Below are 24,898 nucleotides of genomic sequence, written 5' to 3' on the forward strand. Positions count from 1 at the left end.
AGTATGATCATGGTATTGTGGCTAGATTTTTTTAAAACTTGAGATACATACTGAAATATTTATGGATGATATGATGACTAGGATCTGCTTTTAAAAAATGGTGGGGGAGGAGTGGAGGAGGGTAGAGATTATTCACAAATTGATAACTGTTGAAGCTGAGCAATGTATACATGGGGGTTCATTACAGTATTCTTTTTACTTTTGTGTATTTTTTACATTTGCCATAGTAAACAGTTTTTAAAATTCCATCTTTTTGGTCCCCCTCAATCTCTTTTGCCAAATGCTCCTCTTAAACTGGACCATTAAGTATTGGTTTCAAGAGAGAGCTGCCCGCTACCCTTTTTTTTTCATTCTTTAAATTCTCATAGGTAATCTTAGCCATACTTTTGGCCTCAGCTTCTCCTTAGGCTGATTAATTTTTCCAGTGGCTTTCCCTCAATGTGTAGGACCTCTCAAACTATATATCCCACTCCCTGCTGGACTCCTGAACTAGAGAGAGGTAATTAAAACTCAGCAAACCCATATTATCAGGCAGCTTAATCACCACCCCATTCTCTCCATACGTCATCTACCATCTGGTACAGTTTTTGTCTACACAGGTAACAAATGTGGGCTTACCTTGTTGCTAAAAGACACAGACAAATCAAGCCCTGCCAGCCTTCCTTGGAATATAAAACACTACCCCCAAATTCTTAAAACACTATTTGATAATATAAACCAATTCTGGAAGTCTTAGTTTATAAGGATTACTTACTTACTCCCAGGAGAAAAGAGAAATACATGCAAAGAAAAAATGAGATCTTTTTAAAAAGACCACCATATACATAGATAGGCACACAAGAATTCTATTAATGAATGAATTAATTAATTAATCACATAATTTCGTCATTCATCCTATGTTTGAATATTTTCACAGATAGGGCTTATTCTCTATAGGCAGGCTATTCTTGGAATTACGCAGTTGTAAGTTGACTCTTATATTGGATCCAAACATCTATTCCTCTTACTTCTACCTTTTCATCTTAGGCATACCATTTAGAATCAAAATTGTTTTCACAGAACTTTGTAATTTTGTTCATTGGCTGTATCCCCAGTGCATAAAACCTCGCAGATTAGAGACACTCAATAAATAAGGAATGAATAACAGCCACCATTTATTGAAGGCTTACTACTATGTATATGTATGCTAAGATATTTTCACACACTATTCAATCTTAAGAAGAAACATGAGGTTTTGTTATTATCACAATTTTAAACATAAGGAAACAGGGTCGGGGGATGAGTATAACAGGTGAAGGGGGAAAAATTAGGGAGAATGACATGTTGATCTGGGCAGTAGTTACATACATGTATACACATGTCAAAATTTATCAACTTGTAGACTAAGACTTGTGCATTTTATTGTATGTACCTCAATAAAAATAAATACTTTAAAGTGATATTTGAATTTCATTTATTAAAATATAAAAGTGGTATGTATTTTTTTAATGTATTTTTAAATCTTTAAAAATTTTAATTAAAAAATAAACATAAGGAAACTGATGCTTACAGAGCCTTAGTAACCTGTCCAAGATCACAAAACTAGTAAGTGCAGAACTGGAAATCAAACCCAGGTCTGATTCCAAAGCCCCTATTCTCAAATCACTACATTTGCCCTTTTCCCATTCAACAACACTTTGGGACAAGTACATTTAAAATGACCAGACATTTCATCAAAAGACTGCTGTAGTTTTAAGAAGATCTCCATGTAGTATCTAAATATGCCTGACACTCCATGTAGTATCTAAATATGCAAACACTCAACAAATACTGGCTGAATGAATATGTGATAGGAACAAATATTCTGAATGATTTCAGAAATATCTGTATAATTTAGAAATGAAGATAATATATAAAAGCTTCTTGAAATTTTCTTTTATTACTATAATTACTTCTGCTGAGTATTTAAAGTCACTTCTTATCTAGTCCTTGATATTTATGCTAAATGTGATGTATTTCACTTAAGTGAGTCAGAGATCAAGAGTGGCATGACCTTGATCAAGAGTGATAAAGATCTCCTTTATGAAAAGATCATTATGACTACGGTGTAAAAAGATGGACAGACAAGGGTCAGAGTAGATGCAGAAAGATCAGTGATAAAGTTATATAAATAAAAACTTGGGCCAGCTTAGACAGGGTGCTGTAAGTGAAGTCAATCAGTGTCAGAGGTATTTGGGAAGAAAAACGATTGATAGCTGGTGTGGCGGAAAGAAGGGTAAGGAAAACATCAAAAGTAACTCCTAAATTCCCAGCTTTGTGTAGACTGAAAAGATAGACTACTCTGGAAATGTACCAAGATTATGAGGGAATAGATATATAAATATGAACTCCGATATTTGAGAGACCCAATGGAAATGATTAGTAGGCAGATGGATAATTGTGTTCTGGAAGTAAATATGGTCAGGGCAGAGGGCTAGAAGAGAGATGCATATTTGGGAGTCTTAAATGTATAAGTAGTAATTAGAATCCTGTATCAATCCTCCTGATCTTTATCATCTTATCATGTAGACATAGATGTCTTCCAGCATTGGACCAACCCACTGGTTTATAATTTAGATAAAAAGCAAGAAGCACAGGAAAAGGAGACGCCAGGTAGATAGGAGAAATGGAGGAGCACCCAGTGTTCATTCTCCTTCCCATTGCACTCTTTGCCCCCCTTGTTTTTCCTCTCCCTGTGATCTAATATCTTAAGGTAGCATCATGTGCTGAAAATTGGGAGGGAAAAGCAAGTGCAGAGAGAGCAGGATATAGGGAGAGTAGGGAAGATGTGAAGTTACAGCAGAGAATAAGTGTGGTCACATGACAAAGTCTCAAAAGATCAGAGATTTTGTGAGAAGCAAAGATGGGGGGGCAAAAAGGCACCAACTCTACTCACATCCAGATTCTAAGGAAATGTGGAGTAAGAAAGACTCTGACTCCACCTGAGGAGACTGGTAGAGCAGGGGTGTCCTCTGGGAAGAGGTAATTTTCACTTAGGTCAAAGAGGTACATGAAATGTCCAGCGGGCTGTATTACAGGCCATAAACCGAAGCCATCAGAGGCAAATTAGCTCATCTTCCTGCTATGACACCTACACTCAAAGCCAGTGCTTGTAGAGGAGCACTGCAAAATAATTAAGTATTGCCTGAACATTAAGAACATGAATATTAATGTTATCTATAGACAATGTAAAATGTTTCTGTCCTTCAAGAAATGTATAATCTGAAAGGGAAGAAATGATGTAAATACATACAAAGATAAATAATGAAAGGGATAAACAGCAATCCAAAAAGAAACAATGTAAGTAATGGTACCAGCAGGACATATTTAACTCCTTGATAATACTAGAAACTTCAGGTCCTCTTTGATACTAGAAGGCTCAGGTTCAAATCCTAGATCTGCCTCTTACTTATGAGTTAGCCTCAACTTCCTCATTTGTGAAATGCTGTGATGACCAAACGAGGTAATATATGGAAAGTGTTTAGCACAGTCCTTGGCACATCAAAGCATTCAATAAATAGAGGACTTACTATTATGAATAAAAAAAAAAATGGTATACTTAAGAAGGTTGTAACCCTTTTAAAATGAAAATCATTAAAGAAATATTTGCTATATGTATAGTGTTCAGAGTGCTATGTAAATAGAAGTGTCTAATATTTATCAACATTAATTTTTCTCAAAAATAATAGTTGAATATATGCTGTAAATACTATTCTTCCCTATTTCTCATGGAATTCATAACCTGGTAATGGTATATACGGTTTTCTACTGGTTATTTACTGTAGAGTTTTAACAATACTATTCATACTGTCTCCTTCCAAACTAGTTACTTTAAAATGTATGAATTATACATAAGTTGAGGAAAAGGACAATGGCCTATATATGTTTGCAGAACTAAAAACATCTTTTGTATCCTTTCTACAGCTAAACAATGACAGTGAATTTGTGTAAATAAAGGATAGAAACAGAGTGGCTGAATTGTATGAAGAGTATACATCATTACTGCACACATTAAATAGATTATAATATGTAAGGGACAAAATTAACTGTCTGCCATTTTTATTTATTCTATTGAAGGGAAAGATAGAAATAGGTAATCTATAAAATTCTAATCTAAGGGAATTATAAGTAAAGGGCCTTTAATTGAAAGACTTGTATGTTATTTTTGAGCCCAGAAAGAGATAAAGATGATGGAAAACATTTTGAACCTGGAAAAATTATCATGCCAATTTTATAACATATTAACTTCAGGTGTGTATAAACACTTCAACCTTGTTCACTGAGAGATCCATAACTGAGAGAATGAATAGGGAAACCTAATGTCACAGAGAAAAACACCATGCCACTGTCTCAGAAAGCAATCTGTCCCAAAGCCTAATCTAGTGGGGAAGGGTTACTACTGAACATTCATTACAAATCCTTTCATCTTTTTTCTTTAGCATCACAAATCTTTCTTGATTCTTCTTTCTGCTTGCCCGACTGCTTTATCCCAATCTTTCAGATTTTTCTTCTTTCACCCATCCCGTAAATGTAGTTCTTTTTTCCACACATTCGCCAGGGAATTGCATCCATTCTTCTAGCTTCAACTACGATCCATTTGCTGATAACTCCTAAATCTTCATCTCCAGTTCAAATCTTTCTCCTGAGCTTCAGGTCCATTAATCAACTATTATCACATATCTCTTCACAAATACTTCAAGTCTAACCCAAACCACTTCACTATATTCCCTTCCAAATCTGCTAATATTATTATCACCATCTACCCAGTTATGAAATCAGAAATTTGGACTTTTAGACTCTCTTATCTTGTTCACATCCCAACTTCTAATCAATCATGATTCTAAAAAGGCATGCTCCTCACAAATGGCAAACTAGTCACAAATGTAAATGTGAAGACATCCTTCTGTCATGTTAGCAAACTAGTAAGTACAGTGAAAAATATAACTTATTAAGTAATAAATAGAAGAATATATTAAGATAAACCAGGTTTTGGATTTGATAAAAACATTTTTATTACCTTTCCCAGTTGTAGAGATTAATATTGATCTGGATTGCTTGATAAATAAGGCCAGCCTGAAGAAGTACTATTTCAGCCTCCTGTATGTTTCCACTAAACATTAATATGTGGGCCATTTTTGATTCTTTAGATGGAAGATCTTTTATGGAATTGATATATTGAACCTTATCAATCTAAAAATAGAAAAAAATATTTGAAGTGGATAGTAACAAATACAACAAATTAGATGGTAAGGAAAACACACAAACATACACACATATGTAAACATTACTTACTTCACCAATTGCTGCATAGGCTATTTCTGCAGTAGGCATATCTCGATTAGCAACCGCCATAGCAGCTAGGCAAGCCCACATGGTTTGCTCCTAAAATGAAATACAAAAACAATTATTTTAACTATGTGGCTGAACTGCCTTAAAATAAATATTAATCTAAAATATATATGATTATTATAAGATATTTTATATTATATAAGATTATATTTTAATTGAAAAATTAAAAACTACTGAGCATGGCACTGAAAAAACTAATCATTTAATAAATTAATAATGTGGAAATTCATGGTGGCTACTTTGTTAAGATATATTAATAACATATAGAGAATTTCTTTTGAATAAATTTTTTGAAATTTTTCACTTTTAATTACCAAAGATTTATTTTTGAACTTACAATATACTTTTAACAACTCAAGGTTATCTCCAGTCTTTATGATGAGATGTCAAAGAATGTCACTTACAGGAGACCAAAGAAATAATGAGCTTCTTAGACAATGCTATTATAGCAGATTGCCACAAACAATCCATGGTAAGGAAAAACATCTAAAAATTACTCACAAAAATGTATTCTATAAGACATTAACTAATATAAAATAAGAATTCTGTGGTCAAATATGTTTGGAAAACACTGAATTCAACCAGGTTGGGAAATGCTGATCTAAAACAGAGGTTCTTAACCTTAACTGTACAAATCACCTGAAGAACTTTAAAATATGCCCAGGCTCCACCCCAGATCTCATACACTAGAATCTCTGTGGGAGGACGACTTGGGAATCTTACTACTAAAAAAAGTTCCACAGGAAATTCTTATATGCATCAGTATAGAGAAACTACTCATTTTAAGTATAGCTTCTTCAGAACACAGCAGCATCTATCCTTCTGTATCATTCATTTCTTCACTTATTAAAAAAAGATGTGATCTCATTTGCCATTTTTTCAGCCTTTAGCTGTTATCATTTTTCATCTTGCACAAAGATATTTTGTAAACTAAAACACAATATATACACAGTTACGGACCGGAAATGTAAAGTACCTTAACAAAGCGACAAAGTCTTACAGCATCTTCCCATTTTGAACTGCTTACATACTCGTGGAGAATAGCAGGATATGGTGATATATTGATGTGAACCAGTGAGCCATCAGCTCTTCTTATAATTACCTGATTTCCAACAAAACTCACAATATGGGGATTTTTACTAAATTCACTGTTGAAAAAAAGCAAAGTGCAATTTATGTTCTGAGCAAAATTTTTCATGTGTATTAAATTTGGGGAGTTGACCCTGATATATACATGAAGTCTCCAACCTCCCAAATGCTCCAGAGATAATGTATATATTCAAATTAATATTTGAATCTAATTCGCCATATCCACTTAGAGCAAAATATATAAAAGTTTACTGTGGCAGAAATTATTACGTATTTGAGAGCTATGCCTAAAATAATTTGAAATGATCTTCTCTTCTAAGTCTTAAAGTAAATTACGCAAGTGATTACATCACTCAGCTTCAGTCTTTAAAAGTATAAACCATTAAAAATTAAGCTGATTCCAAGATTATTTTCTCATAATAAAAAAAGAATTTTAAGAGACTGATTTCTCTTCATTAGTTTAAATACTTTTTAAATGATGCCTCTCTGGTTTTGCTAAGTTGTGAACCTGAACATTAAAAAATGAACTCAAAATAGAATTGAAAGTTAAGCTAAGGTTTGGAGTTGAAAAGCTTTTGTATCCCTGTTTTGTTAAGAATGAGAGACTTCCTTGCTGTTTCTTAGAGAATTTAAGAATATAAATGCAGTTGATTTTCTGAAGCATATAAAAAATTTTTCAGTAACCTTACATATATAGTTTAATATTAATTTAGAAATTCAAGTCTAAAGACATATTCCTGAAAGTCTTAAGGTCAAAGATAATGCGGAACAGAATAAAGGTTGTGTATCACTGAAAAATCTTTTAAAAGTGCCTACAGTAAAATCACTAAATCACATTGAAAAAAAAAAATAACCCAAGTTACCATTGAATATTAAGCTTGAAAATTACATTCACATAAGGAAAGATATATTCATATAAAGAATAAATAAATAAATATAATAGTATTATGCAATACTTTCAACTCAATTCCATGACTTAAATCTCATTAAGCTAACTTTAGCTGAACAAATTATTTAATTCACTAAGTAAAGTAAAAGATACTTTGCGGACTGAAATTAGAGACAAAAACATGACACTCTATTAGTTTTATTTAGTACAATAAACAATTCCATGCAGTGAAATGTTACCTTGCATCCCTTTCATATAATGTTTTAGGCAAAATGTCTCTGTCCACATAAACTGTGTTGGGGTAATACCACACTGTAAATCGAGTGTCTTGAAGTCCACAAAGGATATTGCATGTATCATTCCATGCCAAAGTATGCACCATTGTTCCTTATTTTAAAAAGAATGATAACATACAATTAGCTACATTATCTAAGCATTAAAAATATACCTTCTAACAAGTACCAAATGATTTCACTCATTTATGGAGTATAACAACAAAGTAAAACTGAAGGAATAAAACAGCAGCAGACTCACAGACTCCAGTAAGGAACTAGCAGTTACCAAAGGGAAAAGGGGTTGGTGGGGGGATGGGGAGGGAGGGAGAAGGGGATTAAGGGATATTACGATTAGCACACATAATGTGGGGGCACAGGGAAGGCAGTATAGCACAGAGAAGACAAGTAGTGACTATATAGCATCTTACTACACTGATGGACAGTGACTGCAATGGGGTGTGTGGGGGGGACTTGATCATATAGGTGAATGTAGTAACCACATGTTGCTCATGTGAAACCTTCATAAGATTGTAAATCAATGATACCTTAATTAAAAAAAAGAATGAAAACATTATAATAGGAAACAAATAGAATATATGTCTAAAACCAGCGGGCATACAAAACCCCATGTAATTTCTGGTAGGTATGACTATTTTCTAATTATATAATGGTGAAAACACACACAAAAATTCACTTAAAAATTTAAGGAAATATTTTACATAGAATCATTATATTTTTTAGTTGCAGTACAGCTGTCTTAATACTATAATAGTTTCAAGTATATAACACAATGATTAACATTTATATTCATTACAATATGCTCACCATGATAAGTATAGTCACCATACCAAGTTATGACAGTATTACTCAATATATTCCCCATGCTGTACCTTTCATCCCTGTGACTTATTCTATAACTGGAAGTTTGTGTCTCTTGATACCTTTCACCTGTTTTGCCTATCCTCTTATCCCCCAGGAACCATTATATTTTTAATTTGCAAGTTTTTCTTGCAATGTCAATTTAGCTGCAGCTAAAGACTTGTTATTTAAATGGCATTACATAGTTGAGAAACTTGTAAGAGCAAAGCATTAGTCATAGATTTATTCAAGAAAGAAAGCTATTTAGTGTAATATATGACAGAGTAAATCTAAAAAATAGAAAGTAATCAAAATTGTAAATTTATTACAATTATTTTACCAAGTTTGATAATTTGTTCTTCCTTCCCAAATCGTTTCACTGAGGTAATACAGAGGTCTCTATTTTTATCAATGAAAGCAATTTTTCTATCATTGGTAAGTCCCTTTTGATCCAGAGCAATTTCCAAAATTTCATTCTAAAATTTAAAAAAATGAAAATACTGGATTAGTTTTAGTGATTGACATCAGACCATTTTAATTATTTAATTACAAGAACATTTGTTTCCTTAAAGCTCAATTAAACATCACTGTCCTACTTATAATGATAAAATGTTCCTGTTAAATAATTTTAAACTACTAATATACTAATAATTCAAAAGCTAAAGAGCAGTTACTTTGTTTTATTTACAATGGAAAGATACCCCTTAAAACACTACAATATAATGTAGTATTTTTGAAACTGTAAGCTGAGAAACATTTCCATCCTTTCTCCTGCTCTACCTTCAGTAGTCAGGGTGAAAGGGTGAGACAAGTCACGTATCAGCTGAGAGGTCTATTTTGATTAGTAAGTTCTTCATATCAAAATTTACTCTCAGTAGATTGCCTATATTTTCAAGATTTGTAAGAATAGATTTGTGGAAATATATTTTTAGAGCCTATTATGATTCTTTCACATTTCCTGTGCAATAAGAAACAATCTTGTGATGTAGGTATTATACTTACTTTGCAGATGAGAAGACTAAGATGCATAGCCATAAAGTGATTTTGCTCAGAGAGCTAGTAACAAGCATATCTAGAATTTAAAACCCAGACTTCTGACTGAAAGATTAATGTTCTGTCCACAATAACAAAGTACTTCTGGCATATTGCATTAATTTATTAGACTGTTATCCTAACTAGTGTGGATAGAAAGTGTCTTTGAAGAAATAATTGCTGAAAACTTCCCCAAACTAGTGAAATGAATTTCCCTATAACATAGAAATGGTTCAATACAGATTGATTTCAATTCAATAATAGAGGGATTTATTTGCTGCTTACTATGTCTGAAGACTTGCTAGAATCTGTGAATTTAACAAGAATCGTGATCACTCCATCAAGTTTTAGTATTTAAGTGTACTATCATAACACTTTTAAAAAACAAAACATATGTATACCCTTACATCCAAGTTGATGGATCAGGATAAACCATATACCAGTTCATAATACATTAAAAAAAAATCTTCCTCTCCTTGGAACACTGTAATTTAAATTTAAAGGACGAAAAGAATTTTGTGTCAGGTATATGGTAGGGGCCAGGGCAGGCCACTCCAAAATGTGTCACTTTGGCACCTGAGCTGAAGACAATGGAGACCCTGTGGGCTCAAAAGAACCTTTTGCCCCTCTCTTAACTACCTAGAAAAACCTCAATTGGGATTTTGCCCAAAATCAGTGTTATCACCAGAGATTAATTTTATCTGAATGACCCATCTCTATGACAGGGCAAGCATCTAATTACCAAACATTTGCTCTTCTTCTTACTGCCCTATGAATTGTCCTTCTCCCCTGTGAAGCCCCAGGCTCCTTGCCATTCCTCAGTCAGGATGGCATATATACTTCATTTTACCTTCTTGTCCTCTCAGGTATGTGTACAAAATTAAATTTTATTTTCTCCTGTTAATCTGTCTCATGTCAATTTGATCCTTAGATAAGTGAGAAGAACCTTGAATGACAGAGGAAAAAATTTCCTCCTGAACAATATCAAAGTATATATGACATAACTCTAAGTATTTTCAAAATGAAACCTTTCAGAGAAACTGAATTACTATAAAGAATTGCTTATGATCACTATCAAAAATACCTAGCATATTTTTTAAACACTGTTAAATAGACATGATTCTCTTCTCTAAGAAATTCAAAATCAAAGATGGACAATAGCAATAACGCCTAAGTCCATAGTGGGAAAGAGATTCCCTCCTTCTTAGTCCCTCTTCATGCAGCAGGGCTCCCCCATTTTAAACCTTCCTGCATGTTAATATTCATTTAATAAAAGACAGACTTGAGTTGATTTTTGGCTCTGTTATTCATTTGGGAAGATCTTGGCCTTTAATATCTTCAATAAAAAAATAACTAGATAGATTTTTTTCTATTTTTCCACACAATGCCAGATTTTTAAATCCCTTCTATTATATACATGGTGAAGTGATAAAAATGTGCTTTGTAATTAACTGTAAAATGAGGAAGTCACCTCCATTCTTACAATAATGAAATTGTAGGAGAGGCATTCTAGAAAAAGATTATCACACTAAAATGTTTATTTAACCTTATTAAATGACTCTCATTTCAATTCTATTAACAAAAATAATGACTGCATCTTGAAAAGATGGGAAATTATTCCCTTTTTATATGCTAATACTCCAGAGAAGGAAAAATTCTGCTTATATAGCCTTGATTTTAAATGATTAAAATGGAGAGGTTCTGGAGTATTACTAATGAGAACATAAATTGATATGATGTATTTTTTAGATTACTTGACAATATTTATTAAAATTAAAAATGCTTATATCCTATGACCAAACAAAAACATTTCAAGAATTTAACCCACAGATACACTAACACATGTGCAAGAAGATGTATATGCAAAGTAAATAATCTTGGCAATATTATAATAGCAAAACAACTTAAAGGTTTGGGCATTTGGACACAGGCTAAATAAATTCTGGTACGTCCATAAAATGTTATGCCATATGGTGAGAAGAGAAAGGAAGCACTTTATTGATAGGAAAAGATCTCCAGAAATATGTTATATTTTTGTAAAAGAGGGAGAAAAGAATCTATCAGTTTTGCTTGTATATGCACTAAAAATCTCTGGAAGGATATGAGCAGATAATAACAGTGCTTTCTTATTTGGTAGAAAGGAACTATACTGATGAAGAACAGGTATAGTTGGGAGACTTTTTCACTGTACTTTTAATGCTCTTTCTTTTCTGAACAATATGAATGTATTTGTTATTCAAATGTAAAACTAATAATTACAAAAAATAGAAAATAAAATACAGAGTAATACTGCAATAGCAGTGTTGAACAGTAAAGTTAAAGCATCTTCAGATCCTAACATATCACTTGTTAGAAGGATAGCTCAACAAAATGTGCTCCTTTGTTTATTTTAAAGCTAAAAATCAGAAACCAAAAAAACAATTCACAATTCAGGGTTTTTGAGCTTCTATAAGGATTAATTTTTTTCAGTAACTACAGGCTTAAAACCTAAAGAAATTGCTGGAAAACAACAGGTCAATAGGAAAACTACAAGATTTTTCAGGAATATAAACACACTTTTTTACTGACATGTGCTAAAAGTGTAATCAAGACAATATTTTATTGAAAGGCAGTAAAGAGGTAGGACAACAGACATGTAAGTCAGATTTTTAAACTGCATTAATTTGCATACATAGCTTCCTATTACAGAGTTTACTACTGCTTAGTCTTAATGATACTCTTAGACAAAATACTCTCTGTAAAATGTTCACTTGTTTTAAATATAAAATTTCTCTTTTCCTCCTTAAAATGAAAGCATTAATTTTTAAAAAGGAAATAAATAGTGGCTATTTACATTAGAAATAGCTCATGTCCATTACCTTATGAGAAAGAAACTTCCCATCACCTAATGGTTTTCCAGTTGATGCCTCAAAGAGGAAGATTACTTAAAACAAAAAAAATCATTGGTTAATGTATTCTGGTAGAATTTCTATTAGTAAAATTCAAAAGAATTATCGTAATCCAAATGAGAAATTATTTAATTCTTTTGGCCATAGAGTATCTATTGGCAAAGAAGAGTAGTAGCATAAAATTCCTACTTATTAATGGGATCACATTTCTTACGAAAACAGTGGAAATGAATATTTCTTCCTAAACACATTTCCTAACTAGAATTCTTATTCATGGTATGGCATCACTCCTCCATAGGATCAACAATGGCAAGTCCAAATCTAGATGTAACTTACAACTTCCATAACTCTGATTTAGACCATTATAACATCACAATCATATTTCACAAAGGAAAAATGTATCAAATGCTTACTCTAATACCAGGCAATGTGTTATGTACTGTTCAGTTCCCTGTGGTCAGCACACTACTATAATATAATAAGTAATTTGTCTGGTCTTTGTACTGGGTTCCTACAGGGAGCTTCAACAATTCTTGGAATTTCCTGAGTGATAGGGGTGTCTTTGTTACACTAATGAGGTAACTCCTAGATAGCTTCAGGAGAGGGCCTAGTAATGAGAAAGACCAAGTACATTATTAGAGGGTTGGGATTTTCAGCTCTCCCGCAACCCTAACCTCTGGGGATGGAGAATGAGTTCAGTCACATGGCCAATGATTTAATTAAGCATGCCTAATTAGTCATGTAACAAAACAACTGGGCACTGAAGCTCAGTGGAGCTTCCCGGTTAGTGAAACACTGAAGTGCTAGGAGGGTAACCACCCTGAGTTCATAAATAGAGTGCACAAAAGTCCCCAGGCATCACCCTACATCCTATAAGGCATCCGCCTTACAACAATAAAACTATAAGCATAAATATAGCACTTTCCTGAGTTGAGTCATTCTAGCAAATTACTGAACCTGAGGGGATCATGGGAAACCCTGTATTCGTAACCAGTTGCTCAGAAGTGAAGGTTATCTGGGGACCCCTCAACACTTGCAAATTATGTCTGAAATGAGGACGGTTTAGTGGAAGACTTTGCCCTTAAGTTTTGGAGCCTGAAGTAACTCCAGATAATTAGCATTAGAACTGAATTGCAGTACACTCAGTTGAAGTAAAAGCAGGTTAATTACCAAAAACTGAGAACCTACTTAAGTAATCATTATTATATTAAAAATTCAAATTCATGGCCTACTGTAGAATATTCAACTCAAAAGTCCCATAGTACCAGAATGTTTGGCTTGCCTCACTCAGAACTTTGGATCCAGTGTTGGGGAGTTCTTCACCTATATTTGTCACAAATGCTTGTTTTGGGAGTTCAGTTAGTTTCCAGTCTGAGAATTTCCTTAAACTCCTGAGGGAAGTTCCAGAACTGTCCTGTCCATATCTCCACTAAGCCCCTTAATTTTTAGAGTTATCTTAGGGAAAAAAATACATGCAAATAAATGCATTCTGTAAAATAATTACTTTTTAATTGGATCACAATTATTTTAGCATTACTTCTAAACTGTTAGCAATTGATTTCTCTTCCTGATAGCTGAAGGAAATAGCTCCCCTACTGAAATGGGGAGGTTATTTTGAAATTAAATATTTTCCAGAGATTACCAAGAGTTGGTTATAACACAGACAAAACAACTGTTTAGAAGCTATGAAATATTCATTAAGATAATATAAATAATTTAAAAAATCATGCTATATAAAAATTAAGCCTTTGGTAACTTTTGTTGTAACAGCTCAATTTCCTCCCACCTCATCTCCAAAGTTACTTAGCTCTGAGCCTCATTTCATATCCTCCAGTTTCAGGTGAATAACTATCTGGTACTTACCACAATTTTTACCTATACATTGTCATTCTACCTGCTTAGCTTTCTCCAAGATATTATTCTAGCAACCATCCTCACTTTCTTCTGTCCCTTCACTCAATCCTTTTCCTCTGGTTCATTCTAAGTATACAAAAGCATTCTGGAGTCACCTTCATTAAAAAAAAAAAAAAAATTTTTTCCCCCCTCTTAAGCACTGGCATACTTTATTTTATTATGTTTTCCTTCATTGTGCTTTCGAGACACTGCATTTTTTACATATTGAAGGTCCGTGGCAACCTTACCTTCAGCAAGTCTACTAGCACCACTTTCCCAATAGCATTTGCTCATTTTGTGTCTCTATGTCACATTTTGGTTAGTCTCACAATATTTCAAACTTCGTCATTATTATATTTGCTATGGTGATCTGTGATTAGTGATCTTTAATGTTACTATTATAATTGTTTTAGAAACATGAACGATGAATGACACCCATATAAGACAGCAAACTTGACTGATATATGTGTTTGCTGACTGCTCCACTGACCAGCAATTCCCCCACCTCTCTCCTCTTCTTAGGCTTACCTATTCTCTGGATACAAACATATAAGCTAATTAATTACTATAATGGCCTCTAAGTGTTCAAATGAAAGGAACAGTCACACATCTCTCACTTTAACTCAAAAGCTAGAAATGATTAAGCTTAATGAGTAAGGCATGTTAATAGCCAAGATAGGCTAAAACTAGGCCTCTCAATAGTTAGTCTAGTTGTGAATGCAAAGGAAAAGTTCTTGAAGGAAATTAAAAGTGCCATTCCATTGAACACATGAATAATAAGTCAAAACAGCCTTACTGCTGATATGGAGAAGGTTTCATGGTGTGGAAAGATCAAACCAGTTATAACATTCCCTTAAACCAAAGCCTAATCCAGAGCAAGGTCTAACTTTCCTCAATTCTATGAAGGCTGAGAAAGGTGAGGAAGCTGCAGAAGAAAAGTTGAAAGCTAGCAGAAGTTCATGAGGTTTAAAGAAAGAAACAATCTCCATAGTATGGAAGTGCAAGACAGGGTAGCAAGTGCTGATGTAGAAGCTGCAGCAAATTATTGAGAAATTCTAGCTAAGATAATTAATGAAGGTGACTACACTGAACAACACACTTTCAATGTAGACAAAACTGCCTTCTGTTGAAAGAAGATGCCATCTAGAACTTTCATAGCAAGAGAGGAGAAGTCAGTGCCTGGCTTCAAAGCTTCAAAAGACAGGCTGACTCTCTTGCTAGGAGCTAATGCAGCTGGTGACTTTAAGTTGAAATCAATGCTCATTTACCACTCCCCGAATCCCAGGGCCCTTAAGAATTATGCCAAATCTACTCTGCCTACAGTCTATAAATGGAACAAGAAAGTCTGGATGATGGCACATCAGGCAACATGGTCTACTGAATAATTTAAGCCCACTGTTGGGACCTACTGCTGAGAAAAGACACTGCTTTCAAAATATTATTGCTTATTGGCAATGCATCTGGTCACCCAAGAGCCCTTATGGAGATGTTCAAAGGGACTGGTGTTTTCTTGCTTGCTAATACAGCATCCATTCTGCAGCCCATGGATCAAGGAGTCTTCTCAATTTTCAAGTTTTATTATTTAAGAAATACATTTTGTAAGTCTATTGCTTCCACAGGCGGTGATTCCTCTGATGGAACTAAGCAAAGCAAATTGAAAACGTCCTGGAAGGGATTCACAATTTCAGATGCCATTAAGAACATTTGTGATTCATTGGAAGAGGTCAAAATATCAACAGGAACAGAAGTCTGGAAGAAGTTGATTCCAACCCTCATGGATGGCTTGAAGGGTTCAAAACTTCAGTGGAGGAAGGAACTACCGATGTGGTGGAAACAGCACAAGAACCAGAATTAGAAGTGGAGCCACAGAATGTGACTGAATTGTTGCAATCTAATGATAAAACTTGAATGGATGGTAAGTTGCTTCTTATGGATGAGCAAAGAAAGTAGTTTCTTGAGATGTACTCTACTGCTGGTAAAGATGGTGTGAAGATTATTGAAACGTTAACCAAGGATTCAGAATATGACATAAACTTAGCTGACAAAGCAGTGGCACAGTTTGAGAGGACTGACTCCAATTTTGAAAGAAGTTCTATCATGGGTAAAATGCTATCAAACAGCATCACAGGGTACAGAGAAATGACTCATGAGAGGAAAAATCAATAGATGCAGCAAACTTTGTTGTTGTCTTATTTTGAGAACTATCCACAGCTACCCCAACCTTCAGCAACCACCATGCCGATCAGTCAGCAGCCATTAACATCGAGGGAAGACCTTCCACCAGCCATAAGATTATAACTTGCTGAAATCTCAGATGATGGTTAGCATATTTTAGCAATAAAATATTTTTAAATTAAGGCATGTACATTGTTCTTTTCACATAATTTGACTGCACACTCAATAGACTATAGTGTAAACATAACGTTTATATGCACTGGAAAACCAAAATAATTCATTTGACTCACTTTGTTTCAATATTCACTTTATTGCCATAGTCTGGGACCAGCCCTGCAGTATCTCCAAGGTATGCCTGTAATCCTATTAATCCCTCATCTCTTTAATGCTAGGCTTCTTGAAACAACAGTCATTTCAGCTTTTACAACTCCTACTCACTCTTCAAACTATTACAATTTGCTGCTCAACATCACTACACTGATGCAAAGGCTGTTGTGTGAATACCAATGACCCCTATGCTGACATATTAAAGAGTCTATTTTTTGTCTTCAAGAGTCTACTTTTCGTCTTGATCTCCTGGCAGCATTGGATGCTCTTGGCCATCCTCTTTCTTGAAACTTTCATGTGGGCAACGTATAAAACTGTTTTCTCCTGATTCTCTCCTATTTTGAACCATTCCTCATTCTCTTTTTCTAGTTTTTCTTTATCTGATGATCCTTGTTCCCAAGGTTTTTGTTGTAGGTCACCTTTTCACACTTATATACTTTCCTTGATTTCATCTATTTTCATGACATCAATCACTACCTAAGGAATGATCATTCAAAGTTCTCTATTTCCAACCCCACACCTTTCTCTGAAGAAAAGTGCCCTGAAGTAGGTCATGTTGGAAAAGTAATAGGAGGTAATGTATTGAGGAAGCCAGGAACAAATGCTGCCTCTGCTCCCTTCTGTTTCACCAAAGGCTTCTAGTTTCAGACATGACAACAGTATTGGTAGCTGTTCTTTTCTCTTTTAAAAAGAGGTATTGGGTGGGGAGGTGGAGAGATTGTTTGAGTGTTTTAGTGATTCTCTTTAATTCCCAAACTACTCCAGCCCAAGATTCATCCCAAATGGAGTAATTTTATGACTGAACACACACATAGATCACACGTATTAAAGGACAGAAATAGCATGATAAGACCAAAGTGGCATGAGTAGTCAGCAAAAAAAACTGACAACTTATACAGATCATAAAAATGCTAAAATATCATGCTAAAACAACACGATATTAAATTCTAGAGGATCACACTTTTACTATATTGATTATTAGCTGTTAGTAAACCTCAGGATGTAACATCCTTAGCTTCAGATCACTAGCTGTATTTACAGAGGAAATCATTTCATCACAGTAAGTTATGTCCTAAAATTGCCAATTTTACTGAAAAATGAAAAAGAAAAATACTGTAAAAGACTTTTAAATTAAGTATGGAAACAAGAATTAGAAAAATTTGGCTTCCACTTAAATGTTTTGGGCTTGGCTAAACCCAGTTATTTTTATAGATATACAAACGAATAACTTTTTTTTTTTTAAATAAAAGTCTTCTATCTTTTTGTTGACTGCACATATTATAAGGAACTGTAGGTATGAACTTGTCTACTTCCCACAATTGTAAGTGGCTCTGATCTATGAGAGGCTGGACCTGGATTATTATGCAACAGAAACTGGCAGAAAAACAACTAAGGAGCTGGGGCCTGAAAGAGTTGCTTCTAAACATAAGTAACTGCCAACTTCACTGCACTCTGCAAAATGTCACCCCATACTCAGACATTTATTTTGCACAATTACCCACACTAACACAGTGTGTCTGTACAAGGTGGATGGGTAGAAGAAGGAAGTCAAAAGTAGTACTTTACTATTTGATCTATTACTCAAAGGGTTATTCAAATCCATTTAACATTGATTTATTGAGCTCCTACTATAATAAAGAGTACCGTGCTTGGTACAAGAACCCTGCCTAAGGAGGAGCTTCTAAATCAGGAAGGAACCACTGGTTTCACATGTGGATAGCTCCCTGAAGGGAAATTATACAAGTTAAAGATTCCAGGTACTTCAACTGTTGCCTATTTTTAGCATAAACCTCTATTTAGACATCAACAAATACTAGTTTTTTTAAAAAGAAACATAAGGAAAATATCTCCCTTCTCATTTTGTCGGTTTTACAATAATAATTTTGAGTCTTTTTGATTTTGTTTACAGCAAAATGGAATTACATGATTATCTTATTGAACAATCAAAATTTATGAACATAAAACAGATACTTTATAGGCAGATAAATTCATATTTCTGAAAATGTTCATAATTCTTTCTAGCTCTAAAATTTTATGAATTATCTAAGGATGAAAGAATGATAAAAAATGTTTCAGCTGTGAATTAACTATAGAAAAATTGAGAGTAAGGAGTATTCAGTTGGAAACACACGTATTTTATTATAGCTTCAACTATGTGGTGTTGATTAAGAAAAGTATAGACAACACATAGTGCACACTGGGATTTTCAAATTTATTGAAGACAAATATATGATTTCCAAATTATTGTTATTAACAATGACACATCTTAAATCGATTTTATTTCATTCTCTTTTCCTCTTCTTTAGCCACAAAGGAAGTCTTTTAAAAACAAAACAATTACCAAATGTCTTTTCTCAGAGAGAGCCTAAGGCAATGAAGAAAGAGAGTGGCTCTATTTAGGAGAATTATATTTCCTACTACTATGAGAGGTGATGCTATCTGAAAGTACTGAAGATTAAAAAGTGGGACAGTTTTCTAGCTCCTGAGTTAGGTCTTCCATGGCTGAACTAACAAAATTTACAGTCAAGTCAGATTTCTTTTTTTTAAATAAAGTCACAGTAACGAAAAACATTTAACAGTATGCAGTAACAGAGAAAAACACTTATTTAATATTTTTCCACTAGGTTTTAGGGATAACTCACTCCCACTCTACCTCACTGGCAGCTCCTCCTCTTACCCATCTCTAAATATTGACAGGCTCAATATTGGGTCCTCTGTCTATTAACACTTCTTTAGTGCCATGGCACCAACTGTACACCACTGACTCCTAAATTTATATCTCTAGTCCCCAGTTCTCTCCTGGACTTGTTTATCCTAGTTTACTCTCCATCCCTGCTGGGATGTCCAAGAAGCATTTAAACTTACCATGACCAAAACAGAACTCTTGGTTTGTGGATGTCCTCTAAACTTCCTCCTTCCCCAAGTTCCATCTTATTCATCCAGGTTGGAAACCTAGTATCATATGCTTGCCTCCTCTCTTTCTCTCATGCTGACATCTTACCATAGCCAAGTCTTCACATGACCTGGCTCCTGCTTAACTATTCCTGTCCTCCACCACTCTCTAACTCACTCATGCTGACATAGCCCATAGCCTTCTGGCAGTTCCTTTTAAATGCCCTTGTACATGCTTGTCCTATAGTCATTCTCCTTCCCTACCTCCAGAATTCTCTATTCCCTAACCCTGCATTAATTTTCTTCACAGCACGTATCATTAGCTGACTATATCTGTTTATTTGTCTGTCTTATTCACTACTGTGTCCTCAACTTCTAGAAAAGTATTTGGCGCATGGTAAGTACTTGATAATATTTGTTGAATAAATGTTGTTGTGATACAGCAAGGCTTTAATAAAATGGCTTCACGATACTACGGAATTCCAAAACATCTGATATACTTATATTTATTTATAAATACTATGTGGTCCAGATTTTTTTATATGAAAACTTATTCATAACTTTTCTACTTCATTTAAAAAATGTAAATATAAATGTACTTACTGAAATATATATATAAGCCAGATAAATAGTGATAAACAGTGAAGCACAATATTTACTATGTTACCAAATGAAGAAAAAGGGGATATTAAAAAATCAATAAACCTAAAAATTAACATACATTTTTAAAATCAACAATTCTGAATTCAAACTTTCTACCAACAGCTACTGAATATATAAAGATTTAATACTCCTTACCACTAAGCTTTGATGTTGTGACAATATCTATTTGTTCCATCAATTGGGTATGTAATATAACAATTTTTGTTCATGCTTAGAACAAATTAAGAAACTATGAATTTTCTCATATAAGGGTCACATGTTAGTAGATGAGAAAATGAAAGTTAATTTATGAAAATTTCACAATGTCAACAAATTTCATGGAAATGTGATATGGAAAATTACAAAAACATACTTACTTTTTTCATCTGCTTTGTCTTTTATTGCTATCGTATCATTACTTAGAGACACAGCCTGTGCATTCAGAATATCTGTTCTCATTCCAGGAAATTTTGGAGAAGAAATGAAGCGCCCTTCATAAGAATATAAATAGATACCACCACCATCTACAAGAAGAAAATGTCTAAAAGAAAAAAAAATAATAAAAATATACTCTCTAATAGGAGTTTATTATATTTCCATTTTATACTGGAGGATGTTTGATCTTTTGGAAAAATCTAAATCTTACAATTAAAATAGTAAGTACGTAAACATATAAAAAGTGAAATATAAAAACAACCTGAGAAGTCAACATTGATTTAGTTTGTTTCCTAGGTTTGTTTTTTGATAGAGGTAAGAGAAAATGAAAATGTCCATAATCACCACTCTAGATACTAAAATTTCAACTCCTTTCATATTATTTTTGCAATTCCCTTCCTTTCTTAAAGAAGCACCTCTATACAAAGGCTATAAGAAAATCTTATAACTTACAATATGGTGATTTTAATGCTAGCTGCTATTTGTTTCATGAAACAGTATTAATACATATTTCACAAAGATTACGCAAAAGATAATTAAAGACTAAGTACTGGAAAAAGTCTAAAACAGTGAAAATGACTAAAAATTAACATCAGGGCCAGCATTTATTAAGATATAAGATGTTTTGACTTTCAAGTAGTATGGTAACTATCAGTAAATGTATTCATATCCAAAAACACATTATTTTTTGTAGCAGGGACTTGGGTCTATTTGCTATGTTGACAGCTATATTCCGGGAAGAGGGTTCTATGTAGTTAATTTTTTATTTAGGCAAAATGTAAATATTTTATGGCTGTTATTTTTTTCCTTTGAAAATTTATGAATATTGCAAAAGATAATTCAAATCATGCAGAGAAAGCAAAAAATCTCTTGCAATTCTACCTTCATAGAGATAACTTATAGCAAAGTATGGATATACCATAACTTAATTAACTCATTCCTGATGAACATTTACTTTAAATTATTCCCTGTTTTAAAGACAGTCTTGAGTGAATACACATCTGTATGTCCACCTTACTAATTTTAATAACCTTTATTCAGAACTATTTCATAATTCAGGAATTGCTATTTGTTCTTTCTTGCATTGGAACAGATAGGAAATAAACACCAAAACCAATGAAAAGTTAGTATATAATGAATACCAAATATATGTACTCAAATTAAGAGTTGAGTATTAGTGTGCGGTTTTTTTAATTGAAGGGTCTGGCCCTTCCTTCCACATTAGGAAAACAATATTTGCTAATGTTGACAAAGTAACACATCAAATTCATGTATATCCTTTCTTAGTCTCAGTAGCTTTTAACCTCCTTATGAGTAAAGAACATGTTTCAAGGAGCAAACATTTCTAGACATACAAATAAGGCCAGCAATAGGAAACAAGTAAACTGTTCTTAATCGCCCAGTCATTTATGTCTTTAACATATGCTTTTACTAAGAGCATATTCAATAAAAATGTTTATAAATAATATAGAAATAAATAAATTTATTTGGAAGTGTTAAAAATTTTCAGAAATATTTTTTAGATAGCTGACATCTTACATTTTAAGTGGTAAATGTCTTTTTTATTTTAAAAATTTATGATATAACTAAATAAGTAAATCATATATTTCAACTTCATTAAACAGATTATACAAATTTTGACACAATTATTTTCTTGATCATTCAAGGTGATCAATATGATGATCATACTCTTCAGGAAGTGTTTAACTGATAGCTTTGATACTCAGGAGAACCTGTTGGTGCATCAGAGTAATGCTATTCAGCTACACAGTTCTGTGCTTTTAGTTTTCTCTATGCTCTCTAGCCAGGCAGTCAATTTTCTTCTTGTCATTGTGCCAGCCTCTAATAGCCCACCAGCATTTCTCTTCTGGTTTGCTACTTATAAAAGGCTGTGGGCTAAAAAACCTGATAAAAACACTATTAAGAGTTGCCAAGGTGGTGAGTAAAGGGATGAGAATAAAGTACACGATTTTAGTGCAAAGATTTCATGGGTAGCTATTTTAGGTATTTGTTGATTATATTTTCATGCTTTATTCCAGGTTTTATTGGATTGTAAGTCTGACCTCTGATTCAGTAGGGTATCACTGTACTTGACAAACTGATTGACAGTTTTCATGCAAAAGTTTGGGTTCCTGAGTAATAGCTACTCCTATATTAGATAACTAGCCTGGAGTTTCTTAGTCCTGTATACACTAAAGGTCTTGGTAGAGAATATTCTTTTTCAACCTTCAGGTCACAGCCTAGTAGTGGCTCATAAAATCAGCAAGTTTCAACCAATACTTAAAAACAAACAGAGCAGAATAGAAGAAAGGGGACCATGAAGGTCAGAACTACTTTATACCAATTTGCCTGTTTCAATCTCATTCTCTCATGTCACTGATGTCTACAATGTTTACTTGAAATAATTTTATTCTCATCAATCAATAACTTAATACCTTTTAAATTTCACAATTTTAATTTCTAGTACAGTAAACATTGATATATATAACGCACAGAGAATCCCCAAAAATTTTTTAAGAATGCAAAGGAATTCTGAGACCAAAAAGTTTCAGAACCACTTATCTAAGAATTTATTCTCTTACTTTTGTCTTTTAAAATTAGTAGTAGAAACAGCTTGATTCCAAGTGGCTAGCTGATGCCCAATTCTGTAAAGTGACATGCTTTAAAGAGTGCTTTACTATTTTAACCCTAAACCTAAGAGCAGAACATGATAAACAAATTACCTTTCTGCCTGCAGAATTAAACTAACAGTTCCTTCTTTGAGATCGAATATAAGTGGTGTGTTCCAGTTCTTCGTACTAAAAGACAAATCAAATGGATATTTATTAACATGTAAAATATCAAATACTTCTTAATAAGCAGACAGGTACTCATTTCAAATATAGTGTCTCAGTTTCACAGTAACTTAATATATATTTCTATTATAGCACTTGGCCCACTGTTCTCGAATTATTTAGTTACATGTCTATATCCAACTAGAAATCAGACTCTGTCCCCAGCATTATATATAGTAAACAACCAATAACTGCCTATTCTAGGTATTACAATATGTGAATTGAGGAATCCTAAGTTCAAGTTCTATTATTTATTAGCTCTGTGATTTGAGCAAGTCATCTAATGTTTCTCATCTGAAAAATAGTAGCTGCTTGGCATAGAGAAAAGAGTATAGGTTTGGCTAGACAGATCAGGATTAGAAATCTGGCCTCACTACTCTGTCCGCCATATAATCTTAATAATATTAACCTCCTAAGAATCAATTTATTTGTAAATGGAGATAATGACGACTTACCTAAACTGTCTAGCTAACTGTCTGTCATAAAGCAGATACTGAACAAACAGAAGCTATAATAAAAATAACATGATGAACATGATTATTTTCCCTACAGGTCTCCCAAAGTTATTGTTGGCCAGAATGAAGATATCTGTAAACTGTAAAATATTACATAAATGTAAGCTATCACCATACTTATTGAATAAATGGATGAATAAATGAACAAATAATTCCTTTGGTTTTTATAGTGTAATATGACTCAAAGATAGGGATGAGTGGAGAGAACACTTAAAAACTGAAAAATCCATCTCCAAATGAAGTTGTTTCACAGTTTAAAATGTTTTATGACTCCCATATATTCTCAGTTTTTCTCAATCACTTTCATAGGATCAATCTTTAAATCAGATTAAATTTCATATTCAGATCCAGAAGACAGGAGGAAGGGGAGGTTGCAGTAAGTAGGCACACTAGTGGGAAAGTATTCTTGGCTAATGCAGTTTCATACCTATTTCAGTAAGTAAATGCATGCGTAAAGCAAAACAATGAATATATTGCTAATAATTAGTAAGTAATACCCACTCACAAGTACGATAAAAAGAAATGAACTTTTGTACTTTAGAAAAAATGTAACAGCATGCTTCCTTTACGCAGTCATTAGACTTAACCTTCATTCTTTGTCAGGAGCTAATAATTGTGATTCTGAGATTTTTTTTAATGTACCCTTACAAAATATCTGAGGTTTCTAACAACTAAGTTATATACACATGCCATAAACCACAATGTTGAATAGAAAAAGAGTATTTTCTATACAACTATTTGAAAAATCAAATGAAAATTTAACGTAGAATGTTAATATATCATTTTC

The 24,898-nt window shown here is 33.3% G+C and overlaps 1 protein-coding gene across 3 annotated transcripts in view; it reads right to left on the minus strand.

The window, feature by feature from the left end:
• Positions 1-24,898, minus strand: part of IFT80 (intraflagellar transport 80) — a 143,077-nt gene that overhangs the window by 13,209 nt on the left and 104,970 nt on the right. For all 3 annotated transcript variants that reach the window (XM_057499677.1, XM_057499684.1, XM_057499681.1), the window contains 8 exons: positions 23,486-23,560; positions 20,705-20,868; positions 12,369-12,433; positions 8,819-8,954; positions 7,585-7,732; positions 6,344-6,515; positions 5,311-5,400; positions 5,036-5,208 (listed from right to left, as the gene is read on the minus strand). In XM_057499677.1, coding sequence (XP_057355660.1) covers positions 5,036-5,208; positions 5,311-5,400; positions 6,344-6,515; positions 7,585-7,732; positions 8,819-8,954; positions 12,369-12,433; positions 20,705-20,868; positions 23,486-23,560 — 1,023 coding nt within the window. The remainder of the gene's footprint in view (positions 1-5,035; positions 5,209-5,310; positions 5,401-6,343; positions 6,516-7,584; positions 7,733-8,818; positions 8,955-12,368; positions 12,434-20,704; positions 20,869-23,485; positions 23,561-24,898) is intronic.

Source organism: Manis pentadactyla, chromosome 1 (assembly GCF_030020395.1).
Source record: "Manis pentadactyla isolate mManPen7 chromosome 1, mManPen7.hap1, whole genome shotgun sequence".
NCBI lineage: Eukaryota > Metazoa > Chordata > Mammalia > Pholidota > Manidae > Manis > Manis pentadactyla.